Genomic DNA, 18,905 nt, shown 5'->3' on the forward strand with positions numbered 1-18,905 from the left:
ATAGTTACTAAATATTTGATCCTGGGCAAGTCACTTAATTCCCACTTAATCCCCACAGTTTTCTCATCTTTAAAATGGAGATAATAATAGTACTTACCTCTTAGTATTGTTATCTCCATTTGAGGATAAAATACAATATTTATAAAGCATTTTGCAAACCTTAAACCACTATATAAATTCTATGTATTATTATTTATTATTTTTATGTTATTGTTATGTATTTATCCAGTCCTAACCTCTCTCTTGAGTTCTAGTCTTGCTTCTACATTCACTTTTCAGACATCTCAAATTGTATGTGCCGGAGATATCAAACTTCATATATCCAAAACATAACTTTTTATCTTTTCACCAAAACTTTCCCCTTTTCCAAACTTTCCAATTATTTTTGAGGGCCCCATCCATCATCCAGGCTCACAGCTTTGGTGTCATCCTCATATCCTCACTTGTACTTATCCCACTTATCCATTCTGTTGCTCAAGTCTTGCTGTTTCTGCTTTTACAATATCTCATATATGTCCCTTTCTCTCCACTAACACTGCCTGACACTGCCCTGAAATAGGCAGTCATCAGTGACCTCATGCTTTGACAATAGTCTTTTGTCTGTTCTCATTCTCTCATCTCCCCCTACTACAATTTATCCTCCTCTTAGCTATCAAGGTGATCTCCTTAAAGTGATAATGTGTTCATATTATTCCCCACAACCCTGGTATACACACACACACACACACTCTCTCTCTCTCTCTCTCTCACTCTCTCACTTCAATGGCTCCCTGTTACCTCTGGGATCAAATGTAAAATTCTGTGCTTTTTAAAGCCTTCTCGAACCTGGCTCATTCTTGTCTATCCTGTCTTCTTAACGCTTAATTCCCTACCATGTAATTTATGATCTAGCAAACTCCATAGTTCTTTCTTTGGACGTGGATAACATTTTCTATCATGAGGCCTTTGAAGATGTCTTAGATCATTGCGTTGCTGAGAAGGGTTAAGTCTGTCAATATTAGTCATCACACAGCGTGGCTGTTACTGTGTACAACTTTCTCCTGGTTCTACTCACTTCACTCAGCATCAGACCGTACAAGTCTTTCCAGGTTTTTCCTGAAGTCTACCTGCTCGTCATTTCTTATAGCACAATAGCAGTCCATTGTATTCATATACTACAACTTGTTCAACCATTCCCCAATTGATGGGCTTCCTCTCAATTTCCAATTCTTTGCCACCGCAAAAAGAACTGCTATAAGTATTTTTTTGTGTGTGGGTCCTTTTCCCATTTTTATGATCTCTTTGGGATATAGCCCTAGAAGTGGTATTGCTGGTCAAAGGGGATGTACATTTTTATAGCCCTTTGGGCATAGTTCCAAATTGCTTTCTAAAATGGTTGGATCATTTCCCAGCTGCACATTAGTGTTCCAGTTTTCTCACATCTTCAACATTTATCATTTTCCTGTTTTGTCATGTTGGCCAATCTGATGGGTGTGATGTAGTACCAGGGACTTGGTTTTTGTTGTTGTTTTGTTTTCCTTTCTCTGATTCCCACCTCTTAGCCCTGTGCCTGGAATATAATAGTAGGCCCTTAATGAATGCTTGATGATGATGAAGATTGGCCTTATCATAAGGAAATCTTGAGTTTCAATCTTACTTCCGACATTTCCTAGTTCCATGACAGTGGGCAAGTCTGTTAACCTCTGTCAGTCTCATGAAAGTTTCCTAATGTGTGAAGTGGGGATAATTAATAGCACCTACCTAACAGGACTGTTATGAGGATCAACTGATATTACATATATAAAGTGTTTTACAAACCTTAAAATTCTTTATAAATACTCTTTTTAGGGAGGAATTCTAGCTACTTTCATAATCTTGTTGCAATACTGATCATATTTTTAATGAATGTAGATTTCTAGTGGCAGTTATGTATTCTCCATTTCCTTTTTTCCAGATGAATTGATGAAGAATTATATTTCTGAACTTCACAACACAGAAGAAATGATTCGCTGTGGATTTTCACTGGCCTTGGGTTCCCTTCCAGCTTTTTTTCTGAAAGGCAGACTTAAGCTGGTGAGCCTTGATTTTGATACTAATGAGAATATGTAAGTTTGAAGCAGCTTGTCCTGAACAGGACATGCATATTAAAGATTGAGAGAATTGGATTATAACATTTTTTTAAAATCCAAGCAGTATTTTCAGTTTTCTGTGGTGACTTTCATTCAAGTTCTTGTGGGTATATCTGAGAGAGAAAGAGAAAGAATATGAGAACTAACTGCAAGTAGATTGGGGTTTTTTTTAATACTCTGTTGTCATATGCATGTAAAATAAAGAACTTGTGTGCAAGTTCATTCTAACTGAACTTTATTTGGTTATTAGGATGGAATTCAGTGTGCTAAGTGGAAATAAGACTTCTCAGATAAATCATTTTGCTTTGAGGAAACTGGTGGAATGATTTGGATCCCAGCTTTGACAGTTACTAACTATGTAACCTTGCATAAGTCACTTCACTTCTTTTATCCTTAGTTTTCTCAACTGTAAAATGATGAAGTTGGATAAGAGGAACTCTCTGATTTGGACAGGTTGAGTTTGAGGTGCCTATGGAACATAGTGTGAAATATCCAATAAGTAGTTGATAATGTGTGACTACAGTTCAGGAGATAACATAGGGCTAGATATAAAGATTTGGGAATCATTTATATAAAGATGATTATTAAACACATGGGAGCTGATGAGGTGACTGAATAAGAGATTGAAGAAAAATAGATGAGATCTCTAGACAGAGACCATATTTAGGAGGAATGATATAGATGATGAACTAGCAAAGAAAACTGAGAAACAATGAGACAGGCGGGAGGAGAAGCAAGAGAGACCAGTTCTGCCAAAGAAACAAGAATAGAAACAAAAAACCAAAAGGAAAAGGTGAATAGCAGTATCAGATGCTTTGGACAGGTTGAGAAGAATGAAGATTGATATAAGGCCATGAAATTTTACTCTTGAATTAATTGCTAACTTTGGATACAGCAGTTTCAATTGAATGATAGTTCAAGAAACCAGATTGCAAATGGTCAAGAAATGAGTGAGAGTAGAGGATGAAGCAATGAATGTAGACAGATTCTCCTTGTCTTCATTGTCATCATCGTCTTCTTCTTCTTCTCCTCCCCCATTAAGACAATTTAAATAATTTAATTTTTAATTGCTTAAATTTAACAGTTTATGTAAGTAGATTAACCTACTGACACTATTCGGTTTAAGATAGCCACTGGGATCAACTTCCTCAGTAGCAGGGATTACAGGCTTGTGTGCCCCCATGCCTAGTGTAGAAAGTTTTTTAGGAGTTTATGAAAGGAAGGGGAGATAAAGAATGAAGACTTGGAGGGGCTAATAGGGTTAGTGAGGGTTTATTTCTGGAAAAGGAAGATTTGGACATGTTTAAAGACAGCTGGAGCAAATGAAAACAACCTTGAGCTATCATTGTACACCGACTAAATTGACTAAAATGATGGAAGGGGAAAGTGACAAATTTGGGGGCGAATATGGAAAAATTGGGGCACTAATACATTGTTGGCAGAATTATGAACGGATCCAACCCATTTTGGAGAGCAATCTGGAATTATGCCGAAAGAGTAATTAAACTACCTGTACCTTTTGACCCAGTAATACCACTACTTAATCTGTTTTCAAAGATGATTATGGAAAAAGGAAAAGAACCTGGATGTTCTAAAATGTTTATAGCAGATCTCTTTGTGGAAGCAAAGAACTAGAAACTGAAGGGATGCCTATCAATTGGCTGAACAAGTTGTGGTATATGATTGTTTTGAAATGCTATTGTGCTATAAGAAGTGATGAGCTCAAAAATGATGAGTTAGAAAAAACATGGAAAAGCTTGCACAAAATAATGAAGAGCAAAATGAGTAGAACCAAGAGAAGAGTAGCAGCAATATTCTTTTAAGAATGACTTCAAAAGGGGCAGCTAGATGGTGCAACGGATAGAGCACTGGCCCCATAGTCAGGAGGACCTGAGTTCAAATGTGGCCTCAGACCAAACACTTGACACTTAGTAGCTGTGTGACCCCAATTGCCAAAAAAAAAAAAAGGACAACTTCAAGCAAATAGTTATTCTGTCAATTATAAATACCCAAATTAAATATAAGGGACATATGAAGAAAGATGCTATCTACCTCCAGAGAAAGAACTGATAAATAGATGTATGTATAGAATAATTTACACAAACATATATGTATCTTTTGTGTCTAATGATAGCCATCTCTAAGGTGGAAGGGGGGAACAGGGGAAGGAAAAAAAAGAAATTTACATGATAATTTTGTTGTGTGTTTGAAAGGAATAAGTATATAACAGATTTGTAGTTGCATGTGCAGTCATCTTTTTTATTGTACTAAGTTATGGAAATGGTTGTTTTATTCCATAAATTAAAAAAGAAAAGATAGTAGAAGGGACAGATAATTGATTGCTATCTCCTGGTGGAGATGGAGAGGAAAGAATTGAGGGTAAAAGTATAGATATTGGCCTTGTGAAAGCAAAGGGTCACCTCTTCATCAGAAATGTAGGAAATATAGAAATATAGGAAGAGAGGAGAGATGACAGCAAGAGGTTTTGAGATGTGGAGAAGAGGGAGCTTGCCACCACTGACCTCTTATTTTGTAGAGATAGGGGAAAGAATGGTAAATGAATTTTGAGGAGAGAGTATAAGTTTTGACATATCCTCTCTGGGAAATGGGATAGAAAAATCAGTTAGGATTATAAAAGGATTGCTGTGCTACAATAAGGGCTTAGTTGACTCTGGTTTGTGATTTTTCTCTAGCTCTATTCATCAGTAGAGAAAGAGGATACAGATAGAGGAAGTGATCCAGGGTTATGGTTGGCAAGGCATGAGTATTGATACTATTTGGGAACAAAGGATTCCAGAAAAGAAGATACAGTAGAGGTGAACTGTTTAACTATTAAGGTGAAGATTGAGGTGAGTGGGCGTTAGAGAATTGGAGGTGGGAGTTGGGGAGTGGAGGGTGTTACTTTTAGGCAGCCAGATACTCACCAACACATCTCATTTAATCTTTTGTTTAACCTTAGAATAATAGGTAGATTATTATCAATATTATCCCCATTGTATAGATGAGGAAATTAAGGCATACAGAGGTTTAGTGTTTGCTCAAGGTCACATATATGTGGTAGAACTAAATCTTGAACCCAGGTCTCCTGAAACCAAATCTAATACTAACTCTGTTACATTGTATTGCCTTATACTACTAATAAAGCTTTCAAAATGAGATTTTCTTTTTATAGTTTATAACTCTCCTGATAATTTTCATGTTGTCTTTCAGGTGTTAGATGGCTTAAAGGCTGTTACTCGCATTTCTCCTAAGGACGTGAGCTTTGCTGAAGCAAGAAGAGATGCCTTGAAAGCAATTGCCAAGTAGGTCTTATGACATTATGAATTTTCCTTTAAGTCTGAACTGTGACAAGTAAAACAGCTATTTGAATATGAATTTATGCATTGAGAAAATAAAATGTCCATGCTTTATGTTTAATTTTTGTTAATAGCAAGATTAGTAAAGGTTTGATTAGAGCTAAATGCATGATGAATTGTTGAGTTAATTTCTGTGGTTTCAGAATATTGGTATGTCTGTTCTTTTCTCTGTGTTCTCATGAAGTTATGTTCACTATGTAGTGACTTGTGGTTTGGAAGCCCAGGGAGAAAATAATTCTAGTTCTTATTTATGTAGCACCTTATGGTTTACAGAAGCACTTCACAGCAGGCCTCTGAGATAGGTAGTACATGTATAGACTATTCTATCTTCTGAACATCTCCAACTACATGTTCCATTAAGTTCCAAACTTAATCTGTCCAAAACAAACCACTGCTTCTTCTAATTTCCGTATTTCCATTAAGGGTACCACAATTCTCCCAGTCACCCAGGTTTGCAACCTATAAGTCATTCTTGACTCTTCATTTTTACTTGCTCATCCTGTCTCCTCTCCAAACAGTTAGCAGTCTTATATAAGCTTCTGTCTCCTCTCATCAGTTCCCTTCTCTCCAGCCACATAGCCACTATTCTAGTTCAGGCCCTATTCACTTCTTGCCTGTGCCTCTTCAGTAGTTTATTACTTGGTCGTTCTATATCTATGTTCTCCCTTTTCCAGGTTAGAGTCTACACTCTTGACAAATTAATATTCTTTTTTTAGGCAATTGGGGTTAAGTGACTCGCCCAGGGTCACATAGCTAGTAAGTGTCAAGTGTTTGGTCTGAGGCTGGGTGTTGAACTCAGGTCCTCCTGACTCCAGGGCTGGTGTTCTATCCACTGCACCATTTAGCCGCCCCTACAAATTAATATTCTTAAAGCACAGACCTTGAGTTTACTTACCTGTAAATGTGAAACCCAGGATAATGTTAACTTCTTGAGAGCAGGACTATCTGGCTTTTGTATCCCCAGTGCTATCACAGTGCCTGGAACAATGTTAGGTGCTAATTAAATGTTGCTATATGATACTCTCTTTTCACATAAGAAAATAGAGGCTCAGAAAGATTAGGTGACTTGGTCACACACAGGAAGCAGGCAGAGCTCAGCTCTTCACACCAAAACCCAGTGCTGATTCCACTGAACCACATTGTTTCTCTAGAAAATGGTATCAACTGGTACTTTAAAAGATAAAAATTAAAAAATTTAAAAAAAGAAAAATGATCAGGGCTGATGCATCTAGCTTATCTCTACCTCCATCACGTTTCCATTTTCACTGAGGCAAAGTAAGCAGAACTACCCCTCCATTCTATGTGAAGCCTTTAGGTTGCACATTGCCCTTCTGTGATATGTTTTTTCCATTCAAGGCTGCCCTTCATGTTCACTTTAAATTGGTTTCATCTGTATAAATAAATTGAATATTGAGGAATATAGTATGAATTACATATTAATAAAAGAATCCTGTCAGATCCAGACATCCCTTGCCCACCTGCATGCAACTGTTATTCATAAAAAAGTATAGAAGCCCTTTTATGCCCTCTATGTTGCCATTTATCATCTAATGGCTCTTAAGCTATAGTGACATTATACATAGTGTGACTTCATAGAAGGGTTTTGCTTTTTTTTTTTTTAAAGAAAAATGAGAGTTAATATGATATAGTGGTTTAAGGTTTACAAAGCAGTTTTCACATGCTATTTCATTTAATTCTCCCAAAAACCCAAACAAGTAGAGATTGCAGACATTACTATCCCTGTTTTACGTGAGGAGGACACTGAGATGCTAAGATTTTAAATGACTTGCTCATAGTCACAGTAGAACTCCTTCTGATTCAAGTTCAGCATTCTTTCCACTTAAAGTAGTTTGCCTTTGTAGTGCACAGAATGGTCTCAATCCCCATATAACTAACTCAAGGGTATATTGATAAATTTTTAGTATTCTGTGTTAGAAAAATATGCCACACTGTCAATGACAGACAGTATGGAAGATAGAAGCTTTGGTGAGAAGACATGATTTAAGCATGTGTACTTTTTTTTCAGGATTTGTCAGACTGTGGGAGTGAAGGCTGAAGCATCCGAAGATGATTTTATATGCAAAGAAAATGTTTACCAGATCTATGACACATTTCTTGATTGCATGAATGATTACACTACTGACAGCAGAGGAGATGTTGGAGCATGGTAAGACACCCAGTGTTTGACAGTTGATTTTTTTAAAGCCAGTCTTTTAAAAATTGTATATATTGTTATAAATTATATAGGGACTTTGGATGAAGAATTTCTGCGTTGATCTGAATTAAGAGGAAGTACAGCTATGATACTGTCAAATGGTACGCTTGTACCCATTTAGGAATGTGGACCTTCACTAAAGGCTCTTCACAGCACTTCATCATCACCTATTTCTTAAGAATGTTGCTTCCAGCATTGTGGGGACGTACGGTAGAGGCTTCTGCCAAGTATGAGGTGATCTGTCTCTGTCACTATAGTCTAGGAGCTGAATTGCCCTAGGAAGTTTATGACCAAAGTTCTCCTTAGAAATGACTACACATAGGTATTGTGATTATTCCTTAACTCTTTCCTCACTGGAAGCAATGTGTAAAATGCATAGCTTTCACAGTCTTGGATGATGTTGTTAGGTCTATACTTTGCTATTTGCTGTCTTTGAGAGACAGTAGAAAAAGTACTGGATTTCGAGTTAGTAGACCTGGGTTTAAGTTCTAACTCTGACCTGTTGTAGCTAGAACAAGCCCCTTAGTTTTTCTGTCTTAGTTACTCCCTGCCTTTAGTTTTATGGATTTAATAGAAATAGTTCTAGACTTGGAATTAGGAAGATCTGTGTTTGAATCCTAAATCACATAGTTATTAGCTATCTCTCTCTGGCCAAATCACTTTGATTTCCTGTGCTTCATTTTTCTCTTTTGAAAAATGAGGGAGCAGAATCAGATAGCCTCTGAGCTTCCTTTTAGCTTTGATTCTTTCATGTATGACATACAGGTGATCATATTTGTACTAACTACCTCAAAGATTTATTATGAAGAAAATAATTTTTGTGCTATAACATGTGTAATTTGAATTCAGGATGATTGTAGACTCCTAGCCTGTCCTATTTATTTTAAAAGAGACTATTCCCAAATCTATTCATATCTCTATTAATAACCTTTTTTCCCTTCATCTCTTCATTAGGCAGTATTCTCTTTATGATTCTAGAAGTAATTTTCTCCTTACTGAAAATACCTGACTGAAGTAACATTAGAGTGAATTAAAGTCAACCTGTGATGAGTTGTCTTTTGAGTGACTTTTAAAAGACATACTATATTTTCTCCCTTTAGTTAATCTACAATGCCCCTTAATGCTTAAAATGAAAGGACAGCTAATTATGGGGAAAGATGTGTCCCAAAAATTTGCTTAAAATACAGGGGGAAGTAAAAAAACTAATTCAGAGAGAGCAAATTGGAAAATTCCAGCTTTTTATTATGATGAAGGAAATAGAAGTTTAGTGCCATGTAAACTAAAGCTTAAAAAAAGGTATTAGTGAAATCATCCCCTGACTTCACACCTCTGAGGTACCACATCACACCTATCAGATTGGCCAACATGACAAAACAGGAAAATGATAAATGTTGGAGAGGATGTGGGAAAATTGGAACACTAATACATTGTTGGTGGAGTTGTAAAATGATCCAATCATTTTGGAGAACAATTTGGAACTATGCCCAAAGGGCTACAAAAATGTGCATACCCTTTGATCCAGCAATAGCACTTCTAGGGCTATATCCCAAAGAGATCAAACAAATGGGAAAAGGACCCAATGTACAAAAATATTCATAGCAGCTCTTTTTGTGGTGGCGAAGAATTGGAAATTGAGAGAATGCCCATCAGTTGGGGAATGGCTGAGCAAGTTGTGGCATATGAATGTAATGGAATACTATTGTGCTATAAGAAATGATGAACAGGCTGACTTCAGAAAAGCCTGGAAAGACTTATATGATCTGATGCTGAGTGAAGGGAGCAGAACCAAGAAGACTTTGTACACAATAACAGCCATGTTATGCAATGACTAAGATTGTTAAATTGAACCCTTCTCAGCATTATGAGAATCTAAGACATCTCCAGAGGCCTTGGGATGGAAAATGTTTGTTTTTTTTCCCTTTTTTTTTTTTTTTTTAGGCAAGTGGGGTTAAGTGACTTGCCCAGGGTCACACAGCTAGTAAATGTCAAATGTTTGGTCTGAGGCCGGATTTGAACTCAGGTCCTCCTGACTTCAGGGCCAGTGCTCTATTCACTGCGCCACCTAGCTGCCCTTTCGGGATGGAAAATGCTGTCCACATTCAAAGAAAGAACTGTGGAAGTCGAATTGCTCTCACTTATTTTTACCTTCTTTTGAGTTTTGTTTCATCTTTCTGATGGTTCCTCCTATTAGTTTTAACTTTTACTTACAACTTCACTAATGTGAAAATATGTTTAATGGGTATGTAAATGTAAAGCCTATATCAGATTGTGCACCGTTTTGGGGAGGGTGGGGGGGGAGAAAGGGGGAGAAAAATTTTCAACTCAAAAGCATATGGAAGTGATTGTTGATAAATCAAAATCAATTAATAAAATTTAAAAAAAAGTAGTGGCCTAATTTTGTACATCTTTTGTATCCCTAGTGACCACCACAATGCCCACGGGACAATGAGTAAATATTCATATAGTCTTTACTCTTAAGAATTTGTTTCACTTACGCTTTTCAATTAACAAGTATTTATTAAGCATTTCTTTGCCAGACAGTGTGCTAGACATTGAGACACAAGTACAAAGAATGGAAAAGTTGCTTCTAGCAAGAAGCATGTATTCTAATGAGAGAGTGGTGATAATTGAGTGTACGATCAGTTGGATGAGACAGGAAGGTACAGGAATAAGTGCACATGCAGAAAGGTTGACTTTGGCAAAAAGAAATGCCATTTCTTGGTCAGAGGTTGAGGGGAATGGAGAAGAGAGTGAGAGATTATGGCAAGAGATTTTGAGATGAAGACATAGGGGAAAAGGGAGTTTGGGTGTAAGAGCCTTAATTTTCTCAGTCAAGATATAGAGGCAGAGTCCTCAGTTAAGGAGAGGAGTGGGCATGTGGGGAGTGGGAAGAGGCTTGAGGAGGGAAGAGAAAGTTGGGAATAGCTTCTCTGGAGAATGAGATAGGGAATAGGTTAGGAAGGAATAAAAAGATATTGTAACTACAGAACTGAAACACTTGTGAGTTATAGTTAGATCTAGTATGTGACCATTTCTCTGGCTGGCTAAGGTGGAAAAAGGTCATGAGATTTATGCACATGGTAGATAACCAACAAATATTTGAAAGGAGTGAATGAATCAACAATTAATATTCAGAATGATGCTGAGCCAACAAGAACATCTTCAATTGTATTGGATATTCTCTGTAAGAGAGCAGAGATATTTGTAATATTTTTAGAAGCCTTTTCCTTTTGAAATAGTTATATTGTAAAAAAATTTAGTCCTTTGAGAAAACTCTTTCAATTGCCCAGAAACTTCACTTGCTACATGCAAATTACACATTATTTTATTATGATCATTGTTCCTTCTTGTGACTCTAGGAGTCTAGGGAGTTGAACTAATTGGGCCAATAATAAAGGAATTCTCCTTGTTGGTTGAAATGAATCATAGTTTTAATTTTTCTGTTTATACTTAGAAGCCATTCCTGTTCTTCAGTAACTAACAGTATAGTGAAGCAAATATTTTAGTAGTTCTTGCATGTCCATCAGAGGGTGTAATTGGAAAGGGATTGACTACTACTTCATAACATTCTTACAGAGAACTATAAAGTTAGTTCATATTTTGGCCCCTTTATTTTTTTAATTAATTAGTTTATTTTTGGTTTTCAACATTCACTTCCACAAAATTTTGAGTTCCAAATTTTCTCCCTATCTCATGCCTGCTCCCACCCCAAGACAGTGTGCATTCTGAATACCCCTTCCCCTGGTCTGCCTTCTGTTCTATCACCACCCTCCCTTCTCTTACCCCTTCCCCTTCTATTTTCCTGTAGGGCAGGATAGATTTCTATACTCCATTGTCTGTATATCTTATTTCCCCATTGCATATAAAAACAATTTTTAACATTTGCTTTTAAAACTTTTGGTTCCAAATTCTCTCCCTTCTTCCTTCTCAACCTCTCCTCATTGAGAAAGCAAGTAATTTGATACAGGTTATATATGTGTGGTCATGCAAAACACTTCCATAATACTATGTTGTGAAAAACTAACTATTTCCCTTCATCCTATCCCACCCCCCATTTATACTATTCTCTCCTTTGACTCTGTCCCTCTTCAAAAGTGTTTGCTTCTGATTACCCCCTCCCTTCTGTCATCCTCCCCTATCTTATCCCTTTCCCTAATATTTACCTGTAGAGTAAGATAGATTTCCATACCCAATTGAGTTTGTATGTTATTTCCTCCTTAAGCCAAATTTGATGAGAATAAGATTCACTCATTCCCTCTCACCTTCCCTCCCTTCCCCTTGACAGTAAAAGCTTTTTCTTCCCTCTTTTATGTGAGATAATTTACCCCATTCTACCTCTCCCTTTCTCCTTCTCCCGGTATAATCCTCTTTCATGCCTTAATTTTATTTTTTAGATATCATCCCTTCATATTCAACCCACCTTGTGCCCTCTGTCCATACATATTCCCTCCAACTACCCTAATACTGACAAAGGTTTCATGAGTTACAAATATTATCTTTCCATGTAGAGAATGTAAACAGTTCAACTTTAATGTCTCTTCTGATTTCTCCTTCCTGTTTATCTTTTCATGTTTCTCTTGAGTCCTGTATTTGAAAGTCAGATTTTTTATTCAGCTCTGGTCTTTTCATCAAGAATGCTTGAAAGTGCTCTACTTCAATAAATGTCCATTTTTCCCTTGAAGGATTTTTGCCAGGTAGGTGATTCTTGGTTTTAATCCTGGTTCATTTGCTCTCTGGAATATCATATTCTAAGCCCTCTGGTCCCTTAATGTAGAAGCTGCTAAATCTTGTGTTATCCTGATTGTGTTTCCACAATACTTAAATTGTTCCTTTCTGGCTGTTAGTAATATTTTCTCCTTGACCTGGGAACTCTTGAATTTGACTATAATATTCCTTTGGGGATCTCTTTCAGGAGGTAATTTGTAGGTTTTTTCAATTTCTGTTTTACCCTCTGGTTCTAGAATATCAGGGCAGTTTTCCTTGATAATTTCTTGAAAGATGATGTCTAGGCTCTTTTTTTGATCATGGCTTTCAGGTAGTCCAATAATTTTTAAATTATCTCTCCTGGATCTGTTTTCCAGGTCAGTTGTTTTTCCAATGAGATATTTCACATTGTTTTCTATTTTTTTTTTGTTCTTTTGGTTTTGTTTTATAATTTCTTGATTTCTCATAAAGTCATTAGCTTCAATTTGCTCCATTCTAATTTTTAAGGAAGTATTTTCTTCAGTGAGCTTTTGGACTTCCTTTTCCATTTGGCCATTTCTGCTTTTTAAGGCATTGTTCTCTTCATTGACTTTTTGGACCACTTTTGCCGTTTGGGTTAGTCTGTTTTTTAAGGTGTTATTTTCTTCAGCATTTTTTTTGGGGGGGGGGGTCTCCTTTAGCAAGCTATTGACTTGTTTTTCATGATTTTCTTGCATCACTCTCATTTCTTTTCCCAGTTTTTCCTCTTCTTCTCTTACTTGCTTCTCAGAATCCTTTTTAAGCTCTTCCATGGCCTGAGATTGATTCATATTTCATAGATAAAGAAACTGCCCCCTGTAATGTTTTGGACCAGAGTGCCCTCCCTGGCTGCCAGACTCCTATGTATATTGTATTCCTCTGTCAGAATCTGTCTAGTTAATCTTGTATTGGTTCCCTATTCCTTATGAAATCATATCTTTCTTTGCTTGGCTTTTTATACCTTCCATTTTTTTGATCCCACCATGCCTATCTCTCTGTTACGGCTAAGTATGAGTCCTCACTCTAGTAAAGTTGGTTTCTTCACATTCTCTCAATGGTGCTTTTGCCAAAGAACTTTTTTTTTTATTTCAGTCTAACCTTATCTCTGCTGCATTTGAAACATGGAGAATGGGAGAAGTATCATGGGACATAGAGAGAACAAATAAATATCTGATTTACACTAAAAGGAATAATATAAAATCTGTAAACACTAGATCAATGAGTTTGACTTTAATTCTGGAAACAGCATCGTAAAGTGGAAAGAGCAGTTGTCCTAACATCAGAGGATTTGGGTTCAAATCTTGCTGCTGACTTAGCTGTATGATAACATTAAAGGAATTTAACTTCATTAGGCTTCAGTTTCTTCATCTGAAAAATGAGAAGGTTGGTGTAGATAGCCTCTGAAGTTCCTTTTGGTACTAAATCTGTGATCTTAGCAAAATCCTAGAATGTTTTATTAAAGAGATGATTAGTAAAGATTGAGAAAAGAAATTAGCAACTACAAAGAGCCATCATGGCTTCATTAATAACAGGCTTAATCATGTTGCCAGCCTAATCATATTTCCTTTCTTATTAGGGATAATAACTGGTAATTCAAGGAAATATTGTAGATACAGTTGCCTAGATTTTAGCATAGCTTTGAATATTTTGTGGTATTCTTATAGAAGAGGTGGTAAGATGTGGGCTAGATGATAACACAATTAGATAGATTCAGAACCGATTGAATTACTGGACTCACAGAGTAGCCATAAGTGATTCAGTGTCATCTTGGAAGAAGTTTTCCAGTGGAATGTCCCAGATTTTTTGGTTGGCCTTAGACTGTTTAACATTTTTTTTTTCAGATGGTAAGCTTTTCAATTTTGCTTGTAACACAATGCAAGGAGAAATATACTAAGTGATGGAATCAGGATCTGTAAAAAGTCTTGACAGTCTAGGCTCAAAACTAAGATGAAATTTAGAGGGTTAAATGTAAAGTCTTATACTTTTATTTAAAAATGTACTTCACAAATATAACATTAGGGAGATAGGTTAAAGTGGTTTGTCTCAAGATCAACCTGATGTGGTGGCCAAATAATTAATATAATTTCTAGAAACAATAATAGTAGCTTGCATTTATGTAATACTTAAAGGCTTGCAAAATGCTTCACAAATACTATCTTACTTTATCCTCACAACAACAGTAGGAAGTAAGTACTATTATTATTCCCATTTTATAGATGAGGAAACTGAGGCAGACAAAGTTTTAAGTGACTTACCCAGAATCACACAGCTAGTAAGTGTCTGAGTTATCTAGAATAAGAATAAAATGCCTTGGGAGTTTATTGGAAATCTGGCTTGTTGAGTATGTTATAGAAAAGATTATTAGTTATGGATTGATGGAGATGGCTAATGAAGTCACTTCCAACTCTGAATATCTGGGATTCTATGGCTCAACTCAAAGATCTTACTGTTTAGTGCTCGACAGGACCTTAGCAACAACCTAGTTTAACTTTCTCATTTACTAGTGAGAGAAGCAAGACCTAGGAAAGGTAGAATGGTGGCCCTTATGATTAAATAAGAATTAACTATCAGAGTTGAAATTTAAACTCAGTTCTTCTGATTACAAGTCCAGTGCTCTTTGCACTCTAGCATGCTGCTTCTTATATTTTTCCACCAACACTTTCCTCAGTCCTTTTTAAACTCTTCCTTCCTTGAAATTTAAAGGCATGTACAGTTAATATTGTTAATAAATTATTTCATGGATATGAGAGATTGTTTTGCCAACCAAATTGTTGCCTTTTTGAGGTCAGAGATCATTTCTTGTACTATAGTTTTCTCTACAATGAATAAAACCCCACTGAGTATATAGTAAGTGCGCAACAAGTATTTCTTACTTCATTGCATTATGAATCATAGGAATGATAGAATCATAGATTGGGCTAGAAGAGACTTCAGAAATTTTGTAGTCCAACCCCTTGAATTACAAGTGAAGAAACTGATTTGCAGGGAGATGAAATGTCTTGCCTCTGGTCACACAGGGTAATAAGTAGCAGAACTGGTATTTGAACCTGTGACTGATTCTAAATCCAGCACTTGCTGCTATACAGTGCAGATATCATTTATGTTGTGGCTACCCCTTCATCTGATGTAGATCATAATTTCTTTCATGCCTTTGTAAACTATCTTTATGAGTTGTGGTAGCTAAAAAAAATTCATTGCTTTGCTACTGCTTTTTGTTGAGTCTCTCTGAATTTAGTTAGATTATTTTTCATCTAAGAATACTTAGTCCATCCCTTGAAGCCTGCCCTTGGGTAGTACCTACCAGAGTTTCATCTTGCTACGAGAGAATTTGAGAGCTAAGGGTCACCTCTTTGCCATGATCATGCATCAAAATATGACTGTACTGGAGAATCCAATAAATACTTGTTGAATAATTGACTAAAATTTAGGAAAATGTAAGACACATTCCCTTTTCGGTCAAAGGCACTACTACAAGTTTTTCCCATTAAAATAACCATGGTATTTCTTTGGACTCTTTACTCTTCCTTACCCCCACTCCCCCCCCAAATCCAGTCAAATCCAATCTTCCTATTTCTATCTTTGCAACATCTTTATCATCTGACTTCTTTTTCTGATGATACAACCAACATTTTAATTAAGGTTCTTGTTACCTCTCACCTAAATTATTGCATTGGCTTTCTCGTTGTTTTCCCTGCTTCAAGTCAGTTCTCATTCCAGTCATCCTCCGTACTGCTGCCAATGTGATTTTTCTTAAACTCAGAACTGACATGGCCCTCTGCTATTCAGTAAACTCCAAACTTCAATAAACTCTTGGATAAAATACAAAATCTTCTATTTAGCTTTTAAAGCTCTCCACAACCTGACCTACAACCTGTCTTTACAGCCTTGGTACTCCCACTCTTTCTCTTTGTAATCCAGTCAAACTGGCTTTCTCTTTGTTTCCCACACAAGACATTATCTCTCCCATCACCTTCTATTACCTGCTGCCTGTGTGCCCTGAGGGAAGGCAGCATTGGCCTCTATGAGATATTGGTCTGTACAGCAAACTTTCATTTCTTGCTGACTCCACCTGATTTTCAGAGCCTGGAACTTTGAGCCTCAGGTGAGAAGAGGAGCAACACCTTCCTCTGATTGTATGCCTTCCACCATCTCCTGCATTTTTCCCTTAAGGGAAGTCTTGTGGGGATGGAGTGAGACTTTCATCTGTACCAGAGTAGGGCAGCTTCTACAATCTGCTGACAGCCTGACTTCTAGAACAGGAGGTGAAGAGCCTCCACTGCAAAGATGAGCACCCTTTTCTTCTACTGCCAGCTGTGCTTGTCCTTTGAGGGAAGAGGAAGAAGAAAGTCACTAGCGAGTGGGACTTCCATCTCCTGCTGTGCAGGCTTGAGTTACATGCCTAACCTTTGGAAGAAAGAGGAATAATGAAATAAGACCTCCCATCTGACCATATGCTTTCCATCTCATAGTCTCCTGTCTGATTTCCAGCCTCCTTTGTAAAGAGGAGTGGAACCTTCCATTTGATGATGAACATTTTCTCACTTGTTAAAAACCTATACATCTCAGTGATTCTGAACCTCTATAGATCATCATCCAAATTCCATTCTTCAACACCCAACTCCCAGTTCTTTTATTCCCATCCTCCTTATCTCTATCACACCAGAGTTCCCAGCAAATGCCCCTTACCCCTTTCACTGTATCCTCTAGAATAACCCTCTGGAATTTGTTCCATAGGCAACTTCTCTTCATCTTAAATCTTTTCCTTTGCCCCACCAAACCCTATTCTTCACTCATACATTAACCCAATCCCTTCACCCCTCAGTTCTCTCCCAAGGCATCTCCTCTGTAGTGGTCACTCTCCTCTTTTCCCCATCTTGACACCTTGGTTAACCAGTTCAGCTATACACTGTCCTCTTCTTTTCAGTTCTTGACCCCTTTATCGTATTGCTGATAGCACCCTGCAAAATCTCGCCTTTGGATCAATCCCACCATTTGCTGCATTTGTATCTACAGATGGGCCTTAAAAATAAATAAATGTGTGTGTGTGTGTGTGTATGTATGTATATATATATGATGTGTATATATACACATATATTTTGTTATGTATTTCCCAATTACATATAAATTTTTAAAAATGTTGTGTTCCACATTCCCTTTATCCCTCCCTCAACTCCTCCTCCTTGAGAAGGCAAGCAGTTTGAATTGACTATATATGTGAAGTCGTGAAAAACTTATTTCCATATTAGCCATGTTGCAAAAGAAAACAAACAAAATAAAACAATAAAAGTAAAGAAAATAAAATAAATGTGCTTCAGGATGCATTCAGAGTTCATCAGTCTCTCTCTGGAAGTGGATAGCATTTTTTATCATATGTCTTTTGGAATTATCTTGGATCATTGTCTTGATCAGAGTAGCTAAGTCTTTCAGAGTTGATCATTTTTAAAATAATTGCTGTTACTTCATTGCTACATGGCACCAAAAAAAAAAAATTGGCCATCTGTTGGGCATATAAACCTCACTGTCTGATGTAGAAAGGCAGAAACATTAAATGCATCCTTTTCAGATCATAAGGCAATAGAAATTACACTATAAAAGTGAACATGAAAAGATAAATTCAAAATTAATTGGAAATGAGATAAGCAGAGAGTAGGGGGTAAAAGTGAAACTTTCTTAAAATAGTGGGCCGATAGAAGTCATCACCAGTAAGAACAGCAAACCCTAAGATGGAATCTTAGGAGATGATAGAGCTAAAATCTGCAGAGTACATAGGGCCCAGACCAGGGTGAAGGCAGTGGAAAAAAAAATAAGGACTTAAATGACATATTGAAGAAAAAACTGACAAGTCTTGATTGTGAAAAATGAAGAAGAGAGAAGAGTAGCGGATAAGATTCAAGTCTAAATGAACAAAAGTAGCATTGACAATCAAGCAGTTTGTGGACTGGGACAGGGAAAAGAGGGAAATTAATTTAACCCTAAAGAATAAAGAATGGGTGGGTCAAACTACCAACAGATCATAGAAATAATCAGTAATTTCATTAAAGAGAATGACAGTGAGACAATATGCCAAAATTTATGAAATGTAGCCAAAGCAGTATTCAGGGGATCATTTCTATCTTTAAATACATCAATAAAGTAGAGACAAAATACATCAAGGCAACTAAAAAAACTTGAATCAGAACAGATTAAAAATTCTCAATTAAATACTAATTTGGAAATCCTGCAAACCAAAGGTGAGATTAATAAAAGTGAAAGTAAGAAAACTATTATTTATTAGAGAAATGCTAATCAAAACAACTCTGAGGTACCTTATCACACCTATCAGATTGGCCAACATGACAAAACAGGAAAATGATAAATGTTGGAGAAGATGTGGGAAAATTGGAACATTAATGCATTGTTAGTAGAGTTAGGAAATCATCCAGCCATTTTGGAGAGCAATTTGGAACTATGCCCAAAGGGCCATAAAAATAGCATACCCAGCAATACCACTTTTAGGGCTGTATC

The 18,905-nt window shown here is 36.7% G+C and overlaps 1 protein-coding gene across 4 annotated transcripts in view; it reads left to right on the top strand.

Annotated features, from left to right (window-relative positions):
* Positions 1-18,905, top strand: part of TBCD (tubulin folding cofactor D) — a 502,517-nt gene that overhangs the window by 357,393 nt on the left and 126,219 nt on the right. For all 4 annotated transcript variants that reach the window (XM_078155768.1, XM_078155769.1, XM_020987528.2 and 1 more), the window contains 3 exons: positions 1,934-2,052; positions 5,319-5,410; positions 7,491-7,631. In XM_078155768.1, the coding sequence (XP_078011894.1) occupies positions 1,934-2,052; positions 5,319-5,410; positions 7,491-7,631 (352 nt within the window). The remainder of the gene's footprint in view (positions 1-1,933; positions 2,053-5,318; positions 5,411-7,490; positions 7,632-18,905) is intronic.

The sequence above is a fragment of the Phascolarctos cinereus genome, unplaced genomic scaffold (genome assembly GCF_003287225.1).
Source record: "Phascolarctos cinereus isolate Bilbo 61053 unplaced genomic scaffold, phaCin_HiC Scaffold_5;HRSCAF=322, whole genome shotgun sequence".
In the NCBI taxonomy this organism is placed as follows: Eukaryota; Metazoa; Chordata; class Mammalia; order Diprotodontia; family Phascolarctidae; genus Phascolarctos; species Phascolarctos cinereus.